Raw genomic sequence first — 19,592 nt, 5'->3', positions numbered from 1 at the left:
TTCCGTCTGCATGTGAGTCTGGTTAACTAAATCTGTGTCGGTTTTTGAAAAGGAGGAAATGAGAGGAATAAAAATCGTTTTAAATGAATTGTGAGGAGACAAAGATATAAAGGTAGGGAAGAGAGAGTGAGTGAGTGAGAGAGAGAGAGAGAGATCAGCATAAAGAGATAGAAGGAGGGAGACAGAGATGGAGAGGGAAACAGAGAGAGAGGAAGTAAGGAGAGACAGACAGACACTCAGAGAGAGACAGACAGACAGACAGAGAAAGAGAGAGAGAGAGAGAGAGAAATGGACAATGTCACAGGAACTGAAACAGACACGACATGGTTTATTGCATGCGTGTGAAACTGAGAGATTTCGGGGGTGGGGTGAGGGGTGAGAGATGGAGTCTTGCATAAAACAGTTAACATAAATAGCACTCAGTTATATTGATACTGAAATTATATGTAGGTAACGATAAATATAATAAAATACGGAACACGGAGAGGGAGACAGACAGACAGACAGAAAATGACAGACAGACAGAGATTTGTGTTAAAAGGTTAAGCTAAAAATAAAAGTCTTGTGAGTGCGTGCGCACGTGTGTTGTGTGAAAATGCGCGTGTGTGCGCGCTCGTATATGTGTGTGTGTGTGTGTGCGCGCGCGCGCGCGCGTGTGTGTGTGTGTATGCGTATGTTTGTACATGTGTGCTTAGGTGTGTGCGTATGTGTGCGTGTGCGTGTGTGTCTGTATCCGTGCGAGTGCATATGAGTATGTGTCTACCTGTGCGTGCGTACATAGGTGTGTATGTGTATGTCATGTGGTTGCACGTATGTACGTGCGTTTTGAAATGCGTGTAAGTGTTTGTGCGTATGCGTGTGTGTGCGCGCGCTCACGTGCGGTGTGCGCGCATGTAGGTATGTATGTATGTATGTGTGTGTACGTGCGTGTGGAGGTGGGGAGGGCGGGGAGGGCGGGGAGGGGGGGGGTCACTCCCTTTTCGTGTGACTATTTTCACTGTCAGTTTTGTCCTTGACACGCGTAAATTTACATCGTGTGACAGCTCGCCCGAATGACCTGCAGCACCAATATCACCACATGGCTACAACGCGCATTGATTCATTATGGTCATTTGGATGTTGCTTTTTAATCTTATGTTATCATTATCAGCAGCTACTGACACCTGAAATCAACCACGGCGTATAGTCATAATAATGTATTAAGTTGGTAACATTCAACACATCTTTTAATCTTTTCTTTCATTATCGCGCGCTGTTTGGGTGTCTTCCAGAAATGCCATGAATTATTAATAGTTCGTTCACCTGAGCTTGAAAAACACCCACCCTCCACCATTCGTTTCCACTTCGTCAGGAAAGCTGAAGTGTCTGTGTTTTGTATGCATTGTGTTACCAGCAGCTCGGTTTCTCCCTTGTGTTATCAGTGTCTTGCGATGTTCAGTGTTAGCTCTCCTGACATTCCAAACTGGAGTTCCAGAAAGCTGGAGATGTTTGCTCCACCCTGTTGTCACTGCGTGCAAAATAACTAAGTAACTAACTGAGTAAGTCCAGCTGTCGTCTGAGACAGGGGGAAAAAAAACTTGTCACGAGTTTATGCTCATTAGACAACTTTTTAGAAAATATCCTTTTCCTTCAAAGAAGCGGAGGTAGGCGTGTCAGGCTGAGTGCTGGTGAGTGTCTCACACAGGAAACAGTGGATTCCATTGGGTTCTAATGAACGTCGCCCCATTACTGCCCGCATGTATGGCCCGGGTGGAAACACCGAGCACACGGTAATCGTACCTGATTGTCTTAAAACATCAATTCTAACCAACAAATCAAAGACACGCCGAAACCTTGCTGCGCCTGTCCTTATTTGTTCAAAAAGGTTTCAGAACATGTTTCACATCGGTACACTGTTTTGCCTTCTGTTCGTTTTCAGCACAGCTCGTCACAGTATTAGTGGTGTCGTCATGACATGTAATGCACTTCTCCTTCTCCTGCTTCTGTTTCTACTGCGGTGTAAGTTGTGTCAAACTGTGTCTCTACAAATGCGTCAGTCCATCATTTTAGTTTTTATTTTCTCTGTTTCCCTCCGCGTGTGACAGCATGTGTGTATGTCTATCTGTGAATATTTGAATGTTTTCTGTTCAAGATATTTTCAATATTTCCTCATTTTGTTATCTCAGAGATTCTTCCACACACTGACAGGTCTATTCGATTGAACGGTTCTTGTTCCCACAATAGCGAAGTGACTCCTCTCTCTCTCTCTCTCTCTCTCTCTCTCTCTGTAAATAGAAGTATTGTGTGGCCTATTCTGCTCAAAATGGGATTTGGGTAAATTATTTAGATGCATAATGAGTGTATATGGTAGTGTCAAAGCTAAGAGTGTGGCAGTAACTTGACAACAAAGCGATACATGTCGTTCCATTCTTTTTTCCCTGTTTATTGATAATCTGACATCTGAAGTTGTTGATGATTGAAGACATGGTGCACAATTCGCAACAGAGTTCGTACAATTGTTTATCTTACTTTTCGCTGATAATGTTGTTTTGTTATCTTAAACGGTTATTCGTCTTCAAACGCGGTTAAATAATTTACATGGAGCGGCTACGTTACTTCAGTTAAAAGTATATACGTGCAAGAGTAATATGATTTGTGTGTAGAAAAGGAGGATATCTAGGAGCTAGAGAAAACACTGGTGTTGTAATGGAGTTGTTATATCTGTTGTTTATATCTACAAATATTTAGGAATTTATTTCTCAACACGTTTAAGTTTTTCTGTGGTTTGTAAGGATCTCGCAAGCAGAGCAAAGCTTGCCGTATTATGTATTATACAAAAATTGTCAAGCTTAGGGAATCAGTCTTTCCAATTGTTTATCAAACTTTTTGATTCTCAAGTACAGCCCATGGTTCAGTATGGTGCTGAAGTGTTGGGTCTCGAAAACGCTGCCATGTATTGTGAAAAGTTCGTTTATTTGCCATTTGAAAATTTTAGGAGTATCGATACAAACACCAAATGACTTAATCTATGGTGAAACATGTACATATCAAATATATTTAGTTTCAGTCGTTAGATGTGTAAATTACTGGTTAAAATTTCTTCAAATGGAGGAGACACGATTACCAAAGAAAGCATATAATATGTTGTATGACCAAGACGCTGAAGGCAAGGAAAAAACTGGTCGACTAAAGTAAAGGTAATATTACACGAGTTAGGGTCAGGGTATGCATGGATTAATCAAGCGTTGGCTATGTAATTGCATTTCTACATTTTTTTCGAGACAGACTTATTGATCGTCGTTGGCAAGAATGGAATGCTCATATTCAAGACAGTAACAGATTTGATTTGTATCGACAGTTTAATACGTTGCCTGTATTCCAACGTACATGTCAATGAAAATGGATAAACATTTAAAATTCATTATGACAAGATTTAGATTTGGCTTGTCTGACATTACTGTTCATCATTTTTGTTACAGACTATATACTGAAAGTGATCTTATTTGTCCATTGTGTAAAGATGCACGTGAAAGTGAAGTATATTCTGTATATTGCTGTCCCTTCCTTGATGATCTCAGAAAACAATTTATCCCCAAGAAGTTTTGTAGACACCCTTCTGTATTCAAACTTGTGTTGCTCATGACCTCTGTGAATGAAGGTGTTGTTAAACAATTTGCCATTTATTTGTATAAGGCGCTTCATCAATGGACTATTGTTTTCACACCAGCCCTTCATCAGGGGCTATTGCCTATAATGAACAGAAATGTTGGTTTGTTCGTTCGTTCCTTCCTTCTCTCTCCCTCTCTCTCTCTCTCTCTCTCTCCCTCTCTCTGTCGCTTATCTATCCACCATAAATCCACTTCCAACGCCGCACCTTCAATCCACCAATACTCTTTCCACCCATGTCTTCACCTGCTTGCTGCACTGATCTTTGAGATCCCGGTGGGCTCATTGCCATGGGAGTTGTCAATATTGAAGTGAACAGTGATAAGACATACAGGACACAGCAGTTCTCGTGTAACATTTATCCACGCACTCTCTCTCTCTCTCTCTCTCTCTCTCTCTCTCTCTATCACAGAGAGAGAATGTGTGCGTGCATGCGTGCGCGCGCGCGCGCGCGCGTGTGTGTGTGTGTTGTGTGTGAATTGTGTGTCTGTGCCTCTGTGTGTCTGTGTCTGTGTCTATGTCTGTGCCTGTGCGTTTGTGTGTGTGGTGTGTGTCTGTGTGCGTGTGTGCTGTCTATGGTGTGTGTGTGTGTGTGTGTGTGTGTGTGTGTGTGTGTGTGTGTGTTCTTTGTGTGTTTTGTGTTTGTGGGTGCGTGCGTGTGTGTGTGTGTATGTGAGGGAGAGAGAACGAGTGTGTGTTGTGTGGGAGTGGATGTTGGTGTTGGAGTGTGGTGGTGTGTGTAGCTCTGCGTGTGTGCTGTCTGTGGTGTGTGTGTGTGTGTGTGTGTGTGTGTGTGTTTGATCACGCGCGCGCGCGCGTGTGTGTGTGTGTGTGTGTGTGTGTTATAAAGTTATCAATATGAAACCAATAGGATCATTCGATACACGGATATATTCAGAGAGAAAGAGGGAGAGAGAGTGCATGTATGTTCGGGGGTGTGATGAAGCTTTTTGGTTTATACACGTGTTGTCAATCCCGTGGGAAGTCGTTGACAGCTTAGTCTTTTGTAAAGGACTTTGACTCTCAAACTAGGTGGGTAAAATTGCACTGGCTCTTAGTGCTGCAGCCTTGGGGGCTAGTTGGCCTTTGGGAACCATCCCAACGCCGACTGTCCTAAAACCATCTTGGTCGAGAGAGTGGGGATGTAACTTGGGCAAGACACTCTCCACTAAAATCAAATTCTAGGTCAGAGAGTCGGGCAGTAGTTGTCTCCTCTGCTGTTCTGATGGTCATGGTCGATCGGACAAGACTGACTGTCATACAAGCCTGATTTCTTTGCTGTGTTTGTGTTTGTCGTCGTCGTTTGGGGGAAGGGGTGTGGGGGCCGTTTGGTTGTTAACGTTGTTGACGTTGTTTGTATTACCCATTTGTGCACTTTTCTTCTTGGGAGAATAGTGAAATGGTGCTGACTCATGGAAACAGTAGTGAATGCAGCCAATGTTATGAGCACAACTAAAATCAGAAGTGCTGAAACATCGATTTTCGCACAAAATTCCAAGCTGTTGCTGGTGCACGTGTGTCGAAAACAACAGCTGGTGTGTTCAGTTTCAGTTTCAGCTTCAGTAGCTCAAGGAGGCGTCACTGCGTTCGGTCAAATCCATATGCGCTACACCACATCTGCCAAGCAGATGCCTGACCAGCAGCGTAACCCAACGCGCTTTGTCAGGCCTTGAGAAAAAAAATAAAAAAAATAAATAGATAACTAACTAAATAATAATAATAATAATATAATTAGAAAATAAATAAATAAATAATAATAATGAAAATAACATAAATAAATAGACAAAGAAAGAAAGAAGAAGACAACAATGATGATAAATAAGCAAATAAACGTTATATATATATATATATATATATATATATAAAGCAGACACATATTCACACATACACACACATATGCATAACAGATATGCACCAAACATGCAGTTTCACAGATATGAAAGCACAGTTAAATACACATAAACGTACATGAGCCCCAACACACACACACACACACACACACACACACACACACACACACACACACACACACACACACACACACATTACCCTGCATCCCCTCTACCCCCCTCCACACACTTATTTCTAGGCTACGTATCGCAGCTTCCACGGCACACACACACACACACACACACACACACACACACACACACACATACAAACACACACAGACACACACACACACACACACACACACACACACACACACACACACACACACACAGAGGCACACTTACTTGTACAAGCACTCACACATACGCCCATATCCCCACCCCCACTCCCCCACACATATATACAAAGATATATTTATGCACATCCGCACGTTCCAATATTCCGTTGCTCCCACAGTGTAGGCATGCATACACACATATACCTCATCCTCCACCTCCACCCCCCTCGCCCCCAACACACACACATTACTCCGCACCCCCTCTTCCCCCCTCCACACACTCATTTCTAGGCTACGGCACACACACACACACACACACACACACACACACACACACACACACAGAGGCACACTTACTTGTACAAACACACACACATACGCCCATATCCCCCATCCCCACCCCCACACACATATATACAAAGATATATATATGCACACCCGCACGTTCCAATATTCCGTTGCTCCCACAGTGTAGGCATGCATACACACACGTACCTCATCCTCCACACACCCCCTCCGCCCCCCCCCCCCCCCCATACACACATACGCACGTGCACAGAACTCTCCTGACACTTGTGTACACTTACACCCTCGCGCATGCACAAACGCACACAAACACACAGATCCACACATACACACAAACACACGCATACACACACGCACAGAGGCTGCCACTGATTGGCCGCAAGAGGGATGGGAAAAGATCTCTGATGCCAAGAACGTGGCGTCTAGTGTGTTGCTCAGTCTATTGTATTTGGAAAAGCCCACAGAGACTGTTCCGTTTTGAAGAAATTTGCGCAATGTTGGTTTGGAAATGATGCCGATATTTGTTTGATTTGCAAAGCATCGTGCTCTACCTTTCATGCTAGACTTACGGCCGCTCCCGCTCTCTGCTTTTATTTCTTTGAGACGATCGATGGTGTGATGGCCTTGTACCTGTTCTGTTTTTATATTCTTTGACTTTTCTGAGGATTTCCGATTTTCCTAGATGCAGGCCGCTCGTTATCGTTGCGTTACCAGCAACTCTGTCAGCTCGCTTATTTCCCTTAACACCTGCATGTCCCGGGCAGTATGACAATGTAAGTTTTTTTATCTGAAAGTTGCGCATTGCCTTATGCCACTCTGGGCTTCCCATTCCATTTTCAATTTTCTGTATGAGGTTCATTGAGTCGGTTAGAATCATGGCATGTTGGTTTCCGGGCATATGGGTAGACGATAGCCACTGGAGGGCATGTGTCACAGCTTCAACTTCCATCATTAGGCTGGAGGTTGTGACTTTGTAGGCAGCATTCTCTTCCCTAATTGTTTTTTCCATTTTGTTTCGCAGTGAATCCCCAACCGGATTGGTCTTTGGTGACTGAGCCATGAGCCATATGTGTATATGATGATGTCCTCTTCTTTACTGTTTTCTTCTATGATTAACTTCACTTCCGCATCAGTTTTGCCCTCTGGCCATTCCCGACAATGTCTTCCTAGAGTGGGTGAAATGGCTGTGTTGAATAGATGGTTGAGGTTTTCGGGGTTTTTCTCCCATTCTTTTGTTTCTTTCAGGTCTTGTAGTCGGCATACTAGCTGGATTGTGTCTTCTGCTTACCCCATCCATGATCTTCCTCGTCCTAGACGGCTGCCTTTTGGTTCTTTGACAGCGTCATACAGTGGGTTTTGAGGGTTTTCTAATGCTTTGAAGTAGGTCTTAACCTGTTCTAACTTGTTTCTGGCCTGCACTGAAGGAAGGTCAAGCAGGTATCGCATGGTTTCCGTGGGCGTGTCTTTTGTTGTTCCAAGGATCAGCCTCATAGCTTCATTTTGAACTCTTTCTAATTTTAGGAGGTTGCTTTGAGATGGTGTTGTTAGCCCAAGTCCGTAGTCGATCACACTGAGGACGAGTGATTGGTATAGCAGGAAGAGGTGGCGTTGTTCAATACGTTTGATTGCCTGTCGAACTGTGTTCCTAGGTAACGTAGGCATTCGACTTTCTCGATCTGAATCCCATCGAATGACACAGGTGGTGGTGGTTTGCTCGCGGTTCTGTTGTTGAGGGTGCACAGCAACGTTTGGGCTTTCGCTGGATTGATGGAAGATCCTGTGTCTTTGCACCATTTAGCAATATTGTTTAGTTGTTTCTGGACGGCTTTAGTTCTTTCATGAGCATCTTCCGAAGTTTTGAAGACCAGGCCATCATCCGCAAGAGTAAGGACCCGAGCTATGTGTTCAGTGAGAGGACAGTGGTGGCCCAGTGATAACGCGTCCGCCTTGGAAGCAGGATAATCTGAACGCACGGGATTGAATCCCACAGCAGTATTTTCTCTCCGTCCGCTAGAACCTGAGTGGGGGTCTGGATGCTAGTCATTCGGATGAGACAATAAGCCCAGGTCCCCGTGTGTAGCATGTACTTAACGCGTGTAAAAGAACCCATGGCAACAAAAGGGTTGTTTCTGGCAAAATTCTCTTGAAAATTCCACTTTTTTAGGAAAACCAATACTCACTGGCAGAAAAAAAGAAGAAACAAGAGAGGCAAGGCCTTCAAGACTCACTTGTGACCCACGCTGTGTAAAGGAATCATGAAAAAAAATTAATCGTTAAATTATGTCCTGTATTAGATATTAAAAACCTTTGGGGAAAAAAACCCTGCCTGCTGGCAGGATCAAACCACGAGAGTTCTGTTCAGAATCAAGTAGTCTAATCCCCATTGCTGGGTCTTTTTTGGCGTGATGAAAATATTGTTATATTCGAGGTAATAACATCATTTGAATCACGTTTTCTTGACATATCTCGATTATTTAAGAAATACGACCGTAAAGGAGACGTTGACATCGCCTCAGGCACACTGCAACATCTATAGATCTGTACAAACCAGTCCCGACTACAACAGGCTTAGTGACCGAAACTGAACGTTTGATTCTTTTTTTTTTCTTTCGTGTTCATTCCACGTATTTCAGTATATACGTATCAACTTTAGAACATTCATATGCAGTAAGCATGTGGGTGGTGTGGTTAGTGTCACTGTATGCTTTCTATCCATAATTTGTTGTTTTTTTTCATTTTAATTACGAACAAGAAAAGCGATGTCATGCCGTCTTCCCAACTGGGATGGGTAGAAGTTAGTAGAGTTTTCCGGCAACTGGGATGGGTAGAAATTAGTAGAGTTTTCCGGCAACTGGGATGGATAGAAGTTAGTAGAGTTTTCCGGCAAATGGGATGGGTAGAAGTTAGTAGAGCTTTCCGGCAACTGGGATGGGTAGAAGTTAGTAGAGTTTTCCGGCAAATGGGATGTGTAGAAGTTAGTAGAGTTTTCCGGCAAATGGGATGTGTAGAAGTTAGTAGAGTTTTCCGGCAAATGGGATGTGTAGAAGTTAGTAGAGTTTTCCGGCAAATGGGATGTGTAGAAGTTAGTAGAGCTTTCCGGCAACTGGGATGGGTAGAAGTTAGTAGAGTTTTCCGGCAAATGGGATGTGTAGAAGTTAGTAGAGTTTTCCGGCAAATGGGATGGGTAGAAATTAGTAGAGATTTCCGAATCCTGAACGAACCACAATGAAATGAACCGTTAATGATCCGGAAATACAGCTTTGTTCGGGAGACTTACAACATATCATTGGTATGAATGTGAAGATTTTTTTCCTACTGTGTGCCAAATTTGGTATTGGCAGACAAAGTATTTCCAGAGAAAATGGCAATGTTTTAGTTTACCACAGACACACAGACACACACGCACATACATAAACACAGACAACCGAACACCGGGTTATCACACAGACTCACGTTTTTACACAAGTGAGTAAAAAATGGATGGGCACTGCATTGTAGCAACACACTCTCCATGGGGAAACGGCCCTTCACACAGAGAGATCTGCTGTGACAAAAGAAGGATACAATATGATATAATATAATATAATGTAATATAATATAATACTTAAATGATTTAGATCATCTCTCGATTTTTTTTAACATTTCATAACAGTTAGTATGTATTTATTAGATATGTCAAGAAATCGAGAGATGATATTAATCATACACGGTGCCTAATGTTCTACCATTAGTCTCATATTAACGACATAACGGCTGTTTCAATACACCAAGAACAGCTTGTAAAGTGCGTTTGAAAAATCCATGTTTCAGCCAAATACTAGCAGTTATGGAGTGGTTTATAAACGATATCGGAGGTGTTTCGTTGTAAAAATAAAAAGAATAATTTTCAAAAAAATGAAGGGCATGTGCAAGAAAGTGCCACCGGTTATGAGAGGTGCTCACTTACATTGACTGCATTCACCGCTGTTTGCCGTAAGTTCTTTCTTCTTTGCTGCTCCTCGTATCTGGAACAACTTTCCTCATCATATCCGTGCATCTAATTCTATCTCTGCTTTTCGCTCATCAGTTAAAAAGTCATCTTTTTAAAACCTATCTATAAGCACTCTCAGCTTCCTTTTTCTCCAACATCACCCATGTCAGTTCACTTTGGGTGCATGAAGAGTGGGAAAGGGAGAGTGGTGGAGAGGGGAGGGCGGCTGAGAAAGACTGGTCATGGATGATTTATGTAATTTTCTTTCATGTAAAGCGCCCTGAGCTCTTGGAGAAAAAGGGCGCTAAAAATGTGCATTATTATCATTTCACCATGCCCCCAAGATGAAAATTCTGTGTGTGTGTGCGTGTGCGTGTGGGTGAGTGTGTGGCTGAAGCCATACTGAATGACACTGGAAACGATGGATGAATGCCTGAAGGAATTTGTAAGTCGGCTCTACCCAGGTAGGAAACCTGTTGTGGAAATGACTCCGTGTTTGTAAAGTGCAGAGAGCTTGGTCTCTGACCGAGAAAGGCGCTATATGAGTATCCATATCAATCAACCAATCAATCAAGTCCTATAGTGTTCCTTAACTTTTTGTGGCCATGGTGTGTCCAGCCGTTCGTGCCGTCCAAGGCCTACGCCACGCGGAAGACGGTGGCCCAAGGTGCCCTGGACTTTGCCCTGTTGATGGCCAACGCCTCCCAGCTGAAGGCTCTGGTGGACATCCCTTCCAACAGCAGGGGCAACTTCTATGTGGGGCTGTTGGTGCTTCTGGGGATGTCCATTGCCTTGCAGGTCTGTGTGTGTGTGTGTGTGTGTGTGTGTGTGTGTGTGTGTTCTTATGTTTGTCTGTCGCTTTGTTTGTTCTTCTGCATCTGTCCATTTCCCTACATGTCTGTCTGTATGTCTGTCTCAAAACTGACTTTGGAAAATAGAAACGTATTTTTCACATATTAGACACGTGTCATATCATTATTTTAGTTTCGATGTAGTTCTCATAAATCAACATTCCACGAGAAATGCACGTTTCCCCAAACTGTGATATCGATGTGGCAATCGCGATGTTACCTCCTCCACGGATGTTCTGTGTGGGTGTTCCCCCAGTCGCACACTTGTCATCCCCGACCCGGTGACTGACGGTGGACGTGGTCCTTGGCCTGGGCAACGACCGAGCCATGTGATAACTGCTGTTATGTCCATCTTCGTGCAGCGTGTCCTGGGCAAGTGAGATCTGGCTGGGCCCGTGTCTCTTTGATCGTTTTTTTTTTCTTTATGTGTTTACTGGCCACGTGTGGCTGATAGTGCTGGGCCACGTGGTCACTGGTAGCGGAGGATGACCTCTGACCTGACGTGAGCCGGTGAAATACTCGTGTTAATGTTTGCTGATGATGGGATTTTGCTCTCTAGTTCTGTAGTTGGTTTGCTCATCGTATTGAAAAATGAAGCGGACAAATTGGAGTATCAGTACAAATATTGTTGTTTTTCGTAATGGATGTCATTTATCTCCATGTGTTGTGTGGTAATGTGGAAGTCCGTCTTGTTAATGCAAGCAAGTATTTAGCAATTGTCTTTACGACTAGGTTAAGCTACATAAAAAGTGTGTGTGTGTGTGTGTGTGTGTGTGTGTGTGTGTGTGTGTGTGTGTGTGTGTGTGTGTGTGTTGGGGTGGGTAGTCAGAAATGTGTAGGAAAGAGAAAAAAAGGAAAGACAGACATTTATAAAGAAACTAAAAACAAACGTGTTACAAACAAAACTGGCAAATGTAAGATGGTTTGAAGTATTCTTGGGGTTTTTTCCTTCAAAGGTATTTCACAACCGGGGAAATTCTTAGCAGTTACCAGCAAATGACATGTTGCAAGTAATATCTAGAACAAAATCTTTGGTTTAAAAGCTTAAAAAATTTTTTTTTTAAAGAGGCGGTTTGATCCGGAAGGCTTAGTGGATAACTTGTGTACGGTGTGTGTGGATGGTGTGATAGAAGATGAAGATTTCTTGTTCAAGTGTGATGCCTGCGAAGACATTGGGCCTTAGACAAAATGTTTCTATGCTGCTGCTGAGAGATGGCAAAATGTGTCCATTTTGTTATCCTCTAACAATGATGAAACAATGATTTTGGTCGCCAAGCATGCTACAGAGGCTGTTAGTGTTAATATCAGGAAAAGAAAAATGGCTGGTCATAACACGTAATCATCGTTTTTTGTATCCGTATCCGTTTGATGGTCTCATTGGATTTTGTTTCTTTGTTTCTTTGTAAATGGAGAGGTAGATGTTGATGACCGAGGTGGTCGGGTGCTGTTGATGGTGAACGTACTTGTTATTGGGAACATGCATCCATATATGATTGACACTCAGTTTTTCAGTTGTTTTATTGACATAACAGTTGTAGATAGGTCACTGTCAATAAAACATGTCTGAACCACTTCCTTCACTGTGGTTAGATCTTTATAGGATCCGATGGTTTTCTGTCAATAAAACATGTCTGAACCACTTCCTTCACTGTGGTTAGATCTTTATAGGATCCGATGGTTTTCCTCATTCTGTTTCTCACCTCTTCTTTGGTGCTGTCGTCTCTGCAGGAGATGCCGATGAGGTTTTCGGAAGCGTGCCGTCTCTCTGGATTGTATCTTCTTCTCCATGTCAGTTGTCAAAGTCCATATTGATATAACCAGGGAGTGTACTAGTCCGTTCTTTGAGTGCGGAGTGCGATGTTCTTATCGCTCCAAATGGACTTCGGTATTATAATTATTGTTGCTAATGTTATCATTTTCATTCTTGTTATCATCATTAGCAGTAGGAGTAGCAGCAGCAGCAGCAGCAGCAGCAGCAGTAGTAGTAGTAGTAGCAGTAGTAGTAGTATTGTTGCTGCTGTTGTCATCATCATCCTCGTCCTGACCATGGAGGTGACAGCAAGGTGTGTTGTGCTGCAGGTGACAGCCGGCCTGATCCTGCTAGTGCTGGGCATGATGGACCCCAAGGGGGAGGCGGCACACTCACGTGCAGAGCACCTCAACAACGCCTCCGTCTGCCTCATCCTCCTCATCACCGTCATCAACGTCTTCATCTCCGCCTTCGGCATCAGCTATGTAGACGATTCCTCTTCTAACCCCTAGCCCTCCACAGGCCTGGTGGCCGTTTTTTTCATGCAGGCTATGTGATTCTGGATACATACAAGGTCTCTTTACTCAGAATCAATGGTTGAACCGTAGGTGAGGAAGGTGCTGTGAATCCACCGGAACATACAACTAAATTCAGATTTTGATTCTGAGTAAGGAAACATTCCCCATTGTGGAGATTCTCTTTTCTTCTTTTCTATTCAATTAATACATAAAAATAATAAAACACATTACTGAACGACAGAAAACAATAAGAATAGCAAGAAAACAACAACAGCAACAGCAACAGCAACAACAACAACAACAGCGTCATCAGCATTAATAATAACAACAGCAAACAACACCAACAACAGTAAACAACAAAAACAATCAATAAAAGCCAACAGTAAAACAAACAACACTGTTAATAACATACTGGTCTCGGGATATAACGGCTGCAGTTACTACATTTACATTTTTAGTGTGTGGAAAATAAAATGGCATGATTGTTAATATTACTATCATTATCCTTATTGTTCTGTATCATTTCAGTGAATGATACCATTCTTTTCCATAACTGGTTTTTCATCACACAGTTATAAAGCAAAAAATGCAAAACACATTCACTGAGCAGAACCCGATACATTAATGTCACTGTTTAAGCGCGTTGGGTTACGCTGCTAGTCAGGCATCTGCTTAGCAGATGTGGTGCAGCGTATAAGGATTTGTCCGAACGCAGTGACGCCTCCTTGGGTAACTGAAATGTCACTGTCACTGGCCCCGAAACCTGGCTTGGTCGTGGAGGCGCTGCACTGCTGAACACTTCAACAACATTTCCCATTTCTTGTAGTTTCGGCAAAGCTTCTCTCTGTCCACTCAGTGATGTCTGCCCACTTCTTTCGCTGACTGCCTCGTTTCTTTGCCCCTGAGGGAAGGTCATGAAGAGCCCGTTGGATCATGCCGCGTGGCCATACCATCTCTATTTCGTTTTTTTAACTGTGGTCAGTAGGTCTTCATACCGAACAACGTGCTGTCTGATGGTTTTTCTGACTTCGTAACTTGTGTGGTCCGTGCAGAAGTCTCTTGAAGTGTCTCATTTCCTTGCATGCATGCATACACAACAGGAATTTGATAAGGTAAAAGAAGATAAATAAATACATAAGCAAACGTGACAGATGTCAGTTTCCTCTGGGAAATCTCTGTCATTGCTGTCTCCACACACTTTGAAACGAGGTGTCAAAACGTGCGGTCTGATCCATGTACGCTACACCCCACCTGCAACCTCAGTGACCTTCGCTTAAACTCGAGGTGCTGATCAAGCCTACCTAGGGTTTGTGTAAGACATCAACATAGAGTTAAATAAAGTGATTAAAAGAAATAAACAAGTAAGTAAATACATTAGGATATTGCAAAGTGACATAAGTAGAAGGCCGGTGATTGAAATAAAACCAGGACAAAAATGGACCATACTCAGCAAACCCGCACACACTCACACAAGCGTGTAAATGCGCGTGCGCGCACACACACGCACACGCACACACACGCACACACACACACACGAAAGCCCAAACCGGCCTCACCCGGCAAAAGTCCGTACCCAGGCCCCACCAATAGGAACGGTAACTACGTGTGCCGTGATTGCAATGATATTCAACTTGCTTATTTCCCTTGAGCAACAAGCACACACATCGCTTGTGCGACGGGTCAAAGAAAAAAAGACAAGCTATGACGTATTTTGTACATTAAAACTGAAAGATCAAATGTCTATGCTTGCAAATTAACGAGGAAAGCATACTAAAAATAACAAAATCAACGAGGAAAGCATACTAAAAACTACAGCAGAAACAACACCATCACTGTGGAGTGAATTGTCATTTTATCACGTGCCGATACCTATCTATCTTCAGCTTGTCTTATGTGTGCTCGGGGGGGGGGGGGGGGGGGGGGGTAAATACCAATGTTCGGACACTTACTGAACATATTATGATTCTGTACAAACTATTGATGAAAAACAATAGCATCATCTGGTCACCTGAGGTAAATGTTCGTCACACAAGAGCATTTCTCACACCTCCGCCCACCCAAGAGGTTGTTTTTTTTTGTGTGTCATTTCATTTTCTCGTTTTATTTTTATTCGGGGATAAGTTTTCGAATGAAATCCACGATTTTTCTTTTTTCATTGAAGTTATATCTTATTACCGCTTAAAAAAACCCAAAAAAACCGAAGAAGTAAAATGAAAAAACAAAAATAAAAAATATTCACAAAAGTAGGTTTATAGACTAATTGGAGAATATATATATATATATATATATATATATATATATATATTATCACTACTTTTAAAGTAAACTGGTGGTGGTATCATGTTCGTGCCCATGAGAGACAGAGACACTGACACTGACATATTTTATTGTCCATTTAGCGGTTAAGCCCTGAGAACAAGGGGGTAATGATTTCATTCAACAATAATACACACACACGCGCGCGCTGCTAAATATAGACTGGATCATCTTGGATTAACTAACACTGTGTTCAGACATGTTTGTTTTTTTCCTAATACGCATTGCTTCTGCAATGTATTTAGCAAGACTCACACTGTCGTTTTCGTTGTTGCCCGACAATAAATGAGAAACATTATTTGCACCAGGGTGGTAGGGTGTAATTGGTTATTGCATTACAAAGCTTACGTTTACCTGCGTAAGCTACACAGTGGAACAGAAAGTGGTTATTTTCGTTATCGTTTTTGCATGATGGGCAGATAGTGTCATTTAAATATTCTGCATTTTGAAACTACTGCTTACAGTTTTTTTAATCCGTTTACTCTCAGCCTGAATCTTATTAAACTGTCTCTGTACCATTTACTTGTAATCAATGTTAAATATTGTTCTGCCTGGAAGACACTTTTAAATGAATAGAAATATTTATATTTATCACTGTGTTCAATATCTGAATGCCACATTTGCTTATAACATACCCAACACCTTGGCTGAGCCAAACAATTCCGAAGCCATTTTCAGTTAAAGTTTTCTGTATATCTGATACCCAGTTGAAATGACCGGATTCATGCTGTGACAAAAGCATTTCATATGCCTGTCTGCAAATTCTTAACATTGGTAACTTTATTATTTTTAACCAATATTTTATGCATTTTATAGATGTTCTGATCCGCAATGGATATCTCCCAGTTTCACCATATATTAGTTTGTTTGATGTGTGGAGGGGTACACTTAAAAATCTTTTTATGGCATTCGTATGGACTTTCTCGACTTCGTTACTGTCTTCTCGTAATCCCCATACCTCGCCTACACATGTAAGAATAGGTTCAATCCGTGTATCAGACAGCTTCCAAAACAGGTTAATATCTATTGTGTTTAATTTTTTCAGTGACCTCAATATTTCTATGACTCCTTTCTTTGCTTTTCTACAGACATCAGACAAAGCATGACTAATACTCAGTTTGGTTGTAAAAATCATTCCTAAATATTTATATGAATTTGTTACCTTAACGTCTTCATCCCCGTACAACCATCTTTCCCTAGCCCCCAAATAACCACCTTTTCTTTTGTCGAGATTTATAGTTAAATGTAATCGATCTGCTTTTCTTTTCAAACAATCAAGTTGATTTTGAAGCCCAATAACAGAATCAGACAAGAGAATGACATCATCAGCAAATAATAGTAAAATATTTCAATTGCACCAGGAATCAACTGAATACCATGTTTTCCATTTGTATCGGTGGCTAATTCATTTACAAAGAAGGAGAACAGTAAGGGACTAAGCAGGCATCCTTGTTTCACACCTCTTGGACATTCGAAGTAGTCTGAATAGTAACACTTATCACGAACACACGCTAACATAATGTCATAAATACCTCTTAAAGCCTTGTGCAGTTTTCCTTTCATTCCACTATTTCTGAAAACTGCCCATAAAGTATTTCTGTTCACAGAATCAAACGCCTTTCTAAAATCAATAAATGCAACATACATATTTTTTTCCGGGAACTTTTGTACTATTGCATATAGGGTGAAGATTATATTATTATAAGTGTTACAGTACTGTAAGCTGCTCTGAATCCTGCTTGCTCTTCATTTATTTTCCCTTCTTTTTCTGCCCATTTTGAAAGTCTTTTATTTAGAATGTGCGTGTAGACTTTGCTTACAACACTTGTCAGTGCTATGCCGCGACAGTTGTCTGGTTGATTTACATCTCCTTTTTTATATTTTGGCACGATTATGGATATGGACCATTCCCTTGGAAATACACCTAAATCAAACAGTTTGTTGAAATAAATTACCAAGAAGTCAATAACATCAGCATCAGCAAATTTAAGCATTTCGTTAATAATTCTGTCTGGACCCGCACTTTTTCCGACTTTGAGATTACCAATGCTGGCTGAAACCTCTTGTCTGGAAATATCTTTATTGAGTAATACGTCCGAGTCATCTGACATTTCCTCTTCGTCTTTTACATCATCATTTTCTTCTGAATAAGTAGATTCATTTATATCATTAAAAACATGAAAGAAATGGCTAAACCACTGTTCATTTGATATGCTATTATATACTACGGACTTCCTGCTAACTGACCTAATGGTTTGCCAAAACAGCTTTGGGTCATTAATCGATTGTTTAAATTTTACTAATCTTGCTCGATCGATCTCTTCTTTTTTCTCCTTAACATAGACTTGTATTCTTTTCTTTCTTTAACGTAAACCTCCCTCTTTTCTTTACATGCTTTCTTTGATCGTTTAAATTTTCTTAATAACCCCTTCACAGCTTTTTTCTTTTGATCGCATTCTTTATCAAACCAGTCGTTTGTCTTTTTCTTCTTTCCCACTGTTCTCACCATACAGGCAGCAGCGCTGCATAAAGAATTAGTGAATGTTTCTATTGAGGCATTGATGTCCGTATCCCACGTACTGTAAGCGTCCTGCAGGCTTTGTTTAAAATCGTGTGAGCTTAATTCGTTTAGATAAGTGTGTTGAAAGTTTTCAGACCAGACAAATTTATCTGCAGTACCAGTTTTAACGACAGGAGGGCTGTCAACATCATGTCCTATATTCATGTGAATTCAACCGTTAAGTGCCAGGAAGCTATGCGATCCCCAACGCATAAACTACAGCACTGTGCAGAAAACATATCCTTCGACATTATGACACAATCGATCACACTAGATCCATGGGGTGAGACATATGTGAAATCACATTCGCAACAACCATTCTTGATTACACAATCAAACATGAAGCAAAGATTTAACAAAGATTTACCAAAGTTGTTTACAATGTTATCTTTTGATATTCTTACTAAATTATCTTCACAGTCGTCAATATTGTCATCAACATCACGTGAGTAATGCATCATGACCTCACTCTTTGGCTGATCACACCCAGTTTTCGCATTGAGGTCACCAATAATCAACACATTTAAATCTTCATTTTGCGTGACAGGCACCACATAAAACGCAACCAAAAGCACATCTTTATCGCAATTAAACAAAGATCTATTAATTCTGATCACCACTGTGTTCTCACAATTAATGTTGACAAACGAAACAAATCTCGATAAGGAATTACGAACCAGGAGCAGAACACCACCAGAATGTCTCCCATGTTTAGACAGTTTTCTCGCCGGGGCAGGAAATTTAACAAAATCTTGGAAAATCTTTCTGAAGTCAAAAGATTTATCAACAAAAGTCTCTGTCAAAGAAGCGATATCAAAGTCAGAAACATATTCCATAAAAGAAAAGTCATGTAGTTTGCCGTACAAGTTCCCAACGTCATACACCAGAAATTTCAGTTCACCAAGGTGATCCGGCCTGTCCTACCGTGCAGTCCGTGCAAATCGTCTGAGTCGTGCGTCGTTGACCGGGCCTTTGTTGACAGGAGGGGAGGACTGCTGGGACGAAGCGGTGAAGACCAGTGTGCCCACCTCGCCCCGTCCCCTTGCCGCCACGCTGAAACCCTGCTCCACGTGTACTGCTACTCTGGCCGTCCAGGTTGCAGCGAAGAGGGGAATCCCCGTCACGACTTCCGCATTCTTTCTCGTGACCTATGCCCTCTGTTGCACTGTCTCTGGGTTGCTCAGAAGTCGTCTCAGCGTCAAGTACTGTCGATCTGGCATCAGTGTCGGCGTGGTCCTTTGTAGAGGCTGCAACCTGAGCGTAGGTCCTGGGATCGGGCCTGTGTGCCACGATCAGCTTGCCTTTCTTGAAGAAAGCTACTTTCCCCTCTCTTCTTGCTTCTGTCGCAATGCTGGCCTGGTTCCTGGTGAGGTCATTTGCGACTGTGACTCCTTTATCTTTCAAACTTTGTCTGAAGTCGCGATTTGTTAACACTTCCATCTCATCCTTCCAGCGATTGAACCTGACAATCATGGGCTGTGGCCGGCCGCCTTTGCTTTCCCCCAC

At 42.0% G+C, this 19,592-nt stretch overlaps 1 protein-coding gene across 5 annotated transcripts in view; it reads left to right on the top strand.

Moving 5' to 3' along the window:
* The window catches only part of LOC143299493 (ninjurin-1-like), a 39,421-nt gene extending 21,392 nt beyond the window's left edge, over positions 1–18,029 (top strand). For all 5 annotated transcript variants that reach the window (XM_076612729.1, XM_076612734.1, XM_076612732.1 and 2 more), the window contains 2 exons: positions 10,710–10,889; positions 13,022–18,029. In XM_076612729.1, the coding sequence (XP_076468844.1) occupies positions 10,710–10,889; positions 13,022–13,204 (363 nt within the window). In that variant the 3' untranslated portion in view covers positions 13,205–18,029. The remainder of the gene's footprint in view (positions 1–10,709; positions 10,890–13,021) is intronic.
* Positions 18,030–19,592: the final 1,563 nt, after the last annotated feature.

The sequence above is a fragment of the Babylonia areolata genome, chromosome 25 (assembly GCF_041734735.1).
Source record: "Babylonia areolata isolate BAREFJ2019XMU chromosome 25, ASM4173473v1, whole genome shotgun sequence".
In the NCBI taxonomy this organism is placed as follows: Eukaryota; Metazoa; Mollusca; class Gastropoda; order Neogastropoda; family Buccinidae; genus Babylonia; species Babylonia areolata.
The sequence above is the reverse complement of the archived record's forward strand: the minus strand, read 5'-3'. Positions and strand labels throughout refer to the sequence as shown.